The 8,655-nt window shown below is 32.8% G+C and overlaps 1 protein-coding gene across 1 annotated transcript; it reads right to left on the bottom strand.

Annotated features, from left to right (window-relative positions):
- Positions 1-1,102: 1,102 nt before the first annotated feature.
- Positions 1,103-8,593, bottom strand: LOC148604102 (uncharacterized). The gene is made up of 9 exons (XM_088547748.1): positions 7,003-8,593; positions 6,693-6,743; positions 5,956-6,138; positions 4,830-5,036; positions 4,393-4,449; positions 3,798-4,119; positions 3,269-3,355; positions 2,340-2,417; positions 1,103-1,845 (listed from the first exon to the last, which is right to left on the bottom strand). Exons 1-9 carry the CDS (start codon positions 7,782-7,784, stop codon positions 1,537-1,539), a joined length of 2,076 nt encoding a protein of 691 aa, XP_088403874.1. The 5' UTR covers positions 7,785-8,593; the 3' UTR covers positions 1,103-1,536.
- Positions 8,594-8,655: the final 62 nt, after the last annotated feature.

Here is an 8,655-nt window from a genome sequence, read left to right on the forward strand (position 1 = left end):
ATTAAAGACACCTTTGACGCTTTTTGTCAGCTCTGATTTGATATATTATACTTATAACAACATTCCAATATTGTAAATTTTGTAATGATATACGCTTTTAGTTGTCCTAATGTATTATCCTAATGCCGTGGTCTGAAATGTCTATGGGCCGAAAAGTCCGGCTTTCGTAAGGAATTATGGGTTGTCATGATCCGAAATATCTTTGTGTCGAATTGTCTGACACAGGTAAACATATTGGTTCTTATAAACTGCGAAACGTCTCAACAGATTAAAAAAAAAAATTCATTCAGTTTCGTTTCATTCTGTTTTGATTTGTATCGTTTTATTTTGTTTTTATTTCGTTTTTTATTCATTTTTTCGAATTATTCCGTTAAGATTCCCTTTTTCTCGATTTTTGTTTTGTTTTGTTTTAAGCAACAGTCTTTGTAAGAATCATGCAAAATCTGAAAACTGTGATACACTCCCAAAAAGTCTACATATTTTCATTTTTGTAATTAAGTTGTTCTGTGGTTCTATACCATAAAATATGTAATTATTCATTCAAATCTGCTTCCTGTTAGGAGATAATCAACATTTAAATTTCAAAAGATTCTATTATATTTGAGAATCATTTACAGAGTTACCTCCCTTAATTTTGAAAATCTACAGTGCATTCTATATAATTTTTATCTCCTAAGAACACGGGTTATATGAAGAACTGAATGTTAATTTCTGTTTACTATGGCTATTCAAACAAAATATCAAAAATAAAAATATGTAGACTTTTTACCCATGAATCACATGTTGCATGATTCTTATCTGGAGTACTACTTAATTCGTTATCGTTTCGTAATTTTTAGTATCCAAGAATTATGGATAATATTGATTACGTAATTTTCGTAAACATCTGGGCGCCATATTACAGACTGTAATGGAACAACCCTATCTTGGAAAAAGCTACGATTGATTTGTATTTAATCATCGAAACTAGCGAATATATTCCGAGACTGATTTGGTTCTCAATCAAATTTAACAAAGTATATCCAAATGAAGCTGCCAAGATGCTGTTTTTCAGCTCCTGGAAATGAAGGTACAAACAGGTTATTGATGCTTTTTCTGGCCGTAAGTATGCAGAACCAAGTTGATAATACAAGCATTAACGCTCCCTGATGGAGAGTATTGATAGTCTTGTAGTGTTGACATATTTAAGCGTCATATTTTCATTTTCATATTTATCAATAAGAGGATTGGCTTTTAATTATCTAAAATCAACCCCTTCCGCATTCCTTTAAACGAGCATTTGGAACCCAGTGGCATTCATATAGTACATTATGACTGTATCTGTATGACTGTATTATTTTGAAGTATCTGCATATCCCATGTTATTGGCCCTAGCTTATTCTGAACACAATATTGTGTAGTCTTTGCAAAACAAAGGAAGTCCGCTACATGCACATTACAAAATTATTTAATAATTACATTTTACAAGTAAATAAGACAGACATGCAATTACACCATATACTTTTTTTGTTTTATAAATATAAATCCTTAACACAATCAATGAGCTTGGACGACACCTTTGACCAATATTTCACCATCTTCTTTCAATAATAATGGCGGCCATACAGAATACTGTACTCGTTTGCCTCCTTTTGTAAACTCCCGGTAGAGATCTTTGTCAATTACTGAACCTTTTGGTGGCTCATTTATATCTAGATAGAGCTGAGGCACTTCGAGCGTCAAACACCAACACAAATACACACATTTACCGAAAAATGGGGTCTCGAATATTTGCTTCAGCAACTTCTCTTTTTTAATTGAAAATTTGTTTAATTCTGACTTGAATTCTTCCATCTTGAAAATATTCTGGAGAAAATGAAATGTACAGGTCATAACCAGTTGTCACAAAAATACATAATAAAAAATATCATAAAGACGAGCGCGAATTCAGTTGATGGTGTATTTATAGTGGTTTTTGTATTTTGAATATAGATTCAAATTACTTTGTACATGTATGTCAGTAGATCCACGAGAATAAATGGGAAGCGGAGTTCAGTGAGCGATGTTTGCAGCTTGGTTTAGTTTAAGTTTTGTTGTTTTTAGAGATTTTTTACTACATAAATTCTATATGAACGTGTCGTTGTTTTTAGAATACGCCAATAAATGTGGTAACTGTATCTAATTATCAACATAGATTATCTGCAATTTCTTAGTTGGAGGTAAATAACATTCAATGAAGCAATTATTCCATTGACTTCAAAATTCAAATATTTTTATTACCGCTATAACCTTGGTTCCCTTGATAACACTTTTAATATTTTGATATTTAAACCACAATAATGAAACTAGAATAATAGTACCTGCTTGATGTTAATGGCAGTTTCGACAGCAGCTTTCCTTCGGAGATCCATGATCGGCTGAATGTCTGTCAATGGCATCTGAAATTCAACGATTAACTGTATAGGTCTCAGTATCGAATTAATTTTACCATAGACTTCTATAGTGAAGTGCATATTTTTAGAATTTTTAAAAAATATGTAAATTGATTCAATAAAACTTTCACTTATGTAGCATTTCTAAGGACATGTGAAAAAATAATTTCTCGCAAAGAAAATAGGGTGAGTCCACGAAGATTGGACAGAAAAGTAGTCTTGAACTATAAATAGCCATTTTCCCCACTTTCACTTTCGTTTTGCACTCACCAAACCAACCTTTTCAGTGGAACATTTTTATGATATTATGTTAGATTTTCTTTTAAAAAAGTTCTTCATCTTACAGTGTGATGTTTGCTCTATTTTTTAAGTCATTGTTCATGTCTTTTGACAAAACATTAGTTTGTAGAGAGGCAAAAAGAAAATGCACTATATTTTTATAGCATCCATGTTTTGACGTACACCCACTCAGGGATATGCAATACGATACTGGTACCTATACATACCTGGAGAAAGATTAAGTCTGACACATGCCAATTACATTCTCAGTGATCAATCAAAAACTACTTAAAATTACATGAAATTGGATTTATTCTTGTAAAGAATGATACCAACCGATTTGTCGCCACTGGAGAGAAACGGTGAATTAAGCCAGAACCTGATTCTTACGAATGCTGATGTTCCCATGTTCCGCCTACATAGAGGCTGATTTATACAAAGACTGGTACACACTATCCAACTAACACCTACAGACTGATTTTTGCAAGGACTGATACCTACTTGTCAGCTGCCATTCATAAACATACACCTACAGCCTGATTTTTACAGGGACTGATACATGTACATTTTGTACCTACCCGTCTGCCACCACCGGAGAGAAACACTGTATCAACAAGGTCTTGTAACTGTTGCTGTTCTAGTATCGTGCACATTCTATAACAAACCTAAAATATAAAATGGAGAAGTCAATAGTGGACTTACTAAATAACGACATATACATGTACAGTCTCCAATACTATTAAAATCTTACCCATCGATGAAATGTAAACTGCAAGTCACTTATTTCTATAATTAGGATATATATGTACATTATCCTAACAGACTACTAATTAAGGGTAACAACAAAATTTTAAAAAATCACAAATACCATCCATAATCAAGTCAAGTAAAAAAGAGAAATAGATTAAAAAGTCCATTATGACTTTATAATTTAAGTATATTAACATCTGATATCACCATGAATTAATATAACTGTATACTAATGCACACTACAATACATGTTCCCATACGTATACGTCATCTGTATGATACAATACTATAATTTCTTTTCTTGCTGAATTATTACCAATTAGATGAGGTTTAAAAATCAACATATACATAATATACCTTCATAACGGCGTAAAGATGTTTGATAGTCACATCCATAGCCCAACGTTTGCCCGACTGTGTCAATATCTCCAATGCATCCGTCCATTCGTTATCATACATACTGTTATACATGTATACTAGATTGTTCGGCTTACTACTTCTTTGTGATATGAGAGGTAACTGGCTGACTGTATCATGAATGGTAGTTGATGCAGTTTCAGCCACACTTCGGGCCATTGATAGGTCTGGTATACTATGGTTTACTGTCCGCCTGTCCGGAAAGCTTTGGTTTCCAAATGTGTCAGCAATGCTGTGGTTTGCTAGTGTGTCAATAGTCAATCTATAATCGAAATTACAATCCCATATCATGATATGAAATACATGAAATAAATTCAAAGACTTTTTACGCTTTTGGTTTATTTTTCAATATTTTTTTTATTTCTTTTTTTTTTGTTAATGCCTGCAAACCATGTATGGAATATTGATCTTTAAACGAAGAACATATTTACATGTTAACACATACCATTAAAGTCCTTGAGCAATTATAAATTAGGGAATACAAATTAAATATTTAGGACAATCAAACAAGATGTACAAAGTTAATGTAGTGTACCTGGTTTGTATACTCTTTGTGTCATCACCATCAAAGTCTCGACTTTCAATATTCAAACTACAATTATATAATATTTAGCGAACTTAACAATGATTCCAATCTATGGGTAGGTCTATAATTAATATAAAATTTTCTTTTACTGTGACAATAATCTTAAAAACAAGTAGAAGGACTTCGCAGTGACCAGAAGTTTATAGGGGTCCGATCTAAAAATTGATGAAGGCCTGATTGTTCCAGGCTATCATTTGCTTAATTTCGTTCAAACTGCGTACAAAATTTACAAATTATCCATCGAAAGAGGGGTTTCTACCTTCGGAACTCCATTGTGTCCAACTGTAGGCTACTTATCAAATACATACTCACACATAAATAAATGTATAACTAGTTAAAGTTGAACAATTAACTGGTCTATTATATCTGATTTGTATAAAACTTACATTTGGCTTTTAAGATTAGAGAAGGATTCGCCAACCATTGATATGTCATTGTAGAACTCTGTCAGTCCGTCATCTTCTATCAGAGGTTTTCTCAGGGCGTCTAAGATATCATCCTCCTGCGATAGGTTGAATTTCATTACATTTGTACAATAGTTAGACAGAAGAGATGTGGCGTGGTGGATCTCCCTCATCTGTTTATGGAGCTTACTGTATTGAACAAACATGCAACGTATAACAGATTAATAATCCTAATTAGAACTACGCTTTTACAACTCCGTGGGAGGAGTGGGTGGTGTTTCTGGTGTTTATTGTCCAACACAAAGACTTTATACCTTAACCCTGCAACAATATGACTTTTACAGCGGAAAGAAATCAGGTTAGAATAATAAATGTAAACAAAAAACGAATCCTGAGCTGAAGTAAAACAAAAAAACAAACAAAAAAAAAACAAAAACAAAAAAAACAAAAAAAAAAAAAAAACAAGAAATTTGGACTAACGGTCACAAACCATTCCTGGATAAGAGCATGGGATCCTAGTCGCCTTTTATAAAAGTTAAAATCACTATATTAAGAAATTGAAAATAGGGCATTAATGGAGCATCAAGTGTTACCCAGTGAATGGTGAATAAGAGGGGAGTGGCAAAATGTTCAATTTCTAAACTCGAATACTTAATGAACCACACCTACATGAATAGTACTGAACCAATGTGCAAAATTTAAAAAATAAAGAACCGTTCTCAAGTTCGCCGAGTGACAGACGGCCAGGCGAACACTGAACGTTTCAGAGGATGTCAAATAAAACCAGGTACCTCGCCGCCTCGTGTGGCGGGGAATAGAAATGAGTCAATAATTTTCCCTTTCAGTAATATGAATGAATCAAAACCATGATATACTGACAGTAGCAGTTTAATTCTTAGGATATGAATTGATTACAGCAACAATTGTAGTATAAAAAATGTAAGTATATCACATGTCAATGTTATAAATAATGTCATAAAGACTGGAGTAAAACAGTTGTGGAAGAGAATTGCCATTAGCATCTTCATTAACACAAAGTACATGTATTAAAAATTTATGGAAACTAAACGCATTTATAAGTAAGAACTACTGTATGACTACAGATTACCTGATTTCCAATTTCAATGCTTGGTTTTCACTTTTAAGGAACCTGACAGAATCTTCCCCTACTTTACTAGTAGAGGTGTTATACGTTATGTTACTCCTGTGGCTAGATCTGGAGAGTACTCTAGACACAGAGTGAGTGGCGAGGTCTACCGTGAAATCATCCCGGTCATATGCTGTAGCTAACCTGTAAAGGCAACAATGTCAACACACACGATCAAGTAGCAATGTATTGTTATAATAATCAAAAATAAAATGTTCTTAAGTCACGTTACGGAAACTTTCAAAATCTGTATTTCTTTCATCCAAGTAAGATAGCGATTGTAAGTAGAGTAAAGCCTTATACTCTCTAGAAATATCTTCGTAATGTATCTTTACAAAAAAGCTTCTAATTCTTCTTTTTTCGACGCCTTGAAGTTTTTATCAAGGCATGTTTATGTACACAAAACTTGACTTCAAAAATGTGAAGTTTGATTTTATATAGAATGAGTAGCCAAGATATCCAGAAATATTTTTAATATACAAATGATTGGCTATCACTGTGTTACGAAAAAATTTTCGGGATTTTAATGGTTTATATCCACAAAGATAGTCGAATTATCTACTCGAAGCAACGATGTCCTAGCTTTATAATGCACGAAATGAAGGGTGTAACAGATATACGGAAAGAGCTATCGTTTTCAACTTAATTGTTAGAGTGTTATTTAATCATGAAATGTAAACAATGATAATGATATTTACCGTTCAATCTCTTCGTCAGTCTTTATTATCAAAGGAATATTGATACCAGTTCTATAGAGTATAAATCATTAGTTGTATTTTGTGTTAAACTTTGTTCTTAGCTTGTGCGGTTATTTTCCTCGTGTATTTTTTTACATCAGCTCTGTCGTTAATGAATTTTATAAAGTTTATTTAATGTATAATTACTAGACACAACAAGTATCTACATGTAATAATACTTGTACGTGTCATTTAATTTGACAGAAAAGACTTTGAAACACTTCTAAAATTCATGTTTTTTTAATGTTTACATTACCAGTAATATACTTACACTGATTCTAAATATTCCACTATAATAAGTAATTCTTTCTGAATAATTTCGGAATGTTTATACTTTCTATCTTCCGGGAACTCTGCCTTCGTTCGAACGGATGGCAGCTTAAGGTTTTCATGCACTTTTATATACTTGCAAAATGACTGAATGTTATCGAGGTCATTCGGTGCAATGGATATTTTATGGAGAGTCCGATTCATGTCAGTCCATAGATCTATTGCTTTTTGAAGATTATTTGCACTTTCCGCTATCAACGTTTTGTTCAGTCTACTTTGGTCTTCAATGGCTGCAACAATAGCGGAAGCAAGATTAGAGGCGAGGTTAGTGACCTGCCGTCTTGTATTGTTTCTGTCTGAAGAACTAAATCTGTGCTTATCGAGTTCGTGTCTCTGCTTCCGGGCTTGATCGATTTGAACTTTGATTGATACAATCTTCGCGTCCGTCTGTTTTCGGATTTCTTTCGCGGCATTTTCCACGTTGTAGATAGCATGACCTTTATGTTCCGACAGATTAGTGTCCAGACACTCTTCACAGAGCTGATTGGTACAAGTGAAACAGAACCTGATTACCTCTTTGAGATGCTCCTTACACTGGAACGATTTATTGTCGATGTTTTTGAAGATATGCTCACTGGAACTGTAGATGGTCGATGGTTCTTTCGTTACTCCACAGAAATGCAACTTCTTGCATTCACTACACAGATATTGTAGACATTTCTTACATAGTTTTAAATATTTTCTCTCTTCACAACGATTACAAAATTGAATTACGGTCGCCATTATTTGGAAAATTCAATACTTGCTTAAAAACAAAAGATATTATAATCAATTATGTTTAGTCATTGTGAGAAATTTAAATTTGTAAACATTTACTTATAATTCATTGTGTGTAGATACACTATGAACCGTCATGTACATGTAACTCAAAACTTTTCGATTTGTCTAAAAAATCAATTCAGATGCATACTAGATAACCAAAAAAAATTAGTATTTGAATTCATATGTATTATAAGGATCATGTAAATTAAAATCGAGCGGGTTACACAAGCCGAAATGATAAAAAGCAAATTGAAAAAGAACGAAATTCATTTAACACCATAAAATAAATATTTATTTATCGAAAATGTGTTACCCGGAACTTAAAACCCAACGGTTAACGCGAGAAAACACAGAAACAGCGAACAACATACTACATGTAACACTGAATAAAAGGTTCAACCTAGACTATACTTGACAACACGAAGTGCTAGAAATTTATAGGAGTACGGAAAAAATAATGTCGTATAAGAAACTTCAATTTTCTTTAAAGGGTAGGATCGCCGATGAGTGTATGTAGTAATTGACTTCATTATAGCGACCGTATTATTTCAGATTTAACTCTAGTGTAATATTTACAAGATCCCACCACAAACTCTTAACGTAAAAAAACAAAGGTCTAATTAGTCTTTGTCCTTATGAGAGACGACCTGTGTTATGCAAAACTTGACCCACAAACGAAAAGATAAAAAAAATAGTTTTTCTGACTCAAGTTCATACATGTAAATATAGATATATCAAGAAATTAAATAGTGATTATGAGTGTTGAGGTTATCATATTCAGTTTAATGAGGAATCTTTGTTAGTTTCATTTGCTTGTTTTAAATCAACTTAT

This window comes from Perna viridis, chromosome 10, assembly GCF_037379345.1.
Source record: "Perna viridis isolate PV_CMFRI_1.1 ecotype Kerala chromosome 10, ASM3737934v1, whole genome shotgun sequence".
Taxonomy (NCBI): Eukaryota; Metazoa; Mollusca; class Bivalvia; order Mytilida; family Mytilidae; genus Perna; species Perna viridis.

Coding starts and splice junctions, on each gene's coding strand:
- LOC148604102 (XM_088547748.1), bottom strand. CDS start 7,784: ATGGCGACCGTAATTCAATTTTGTAATCGTTGTGAAGAGAGAAAATAT. Junction 6,744..7,002: donor GTGGAATATTTAGAATCAGT/GTAAGTATATTA, acceptor TATACTCTATAG/AACTGGTATCAATATTCCTT. Junction 6,139..6,692: donor ACTGACGAAGAGATTGAACG/GTAAATATCATT, acceptor TTGCCTTTACAG/GTTAGCTACAGCATATGACC.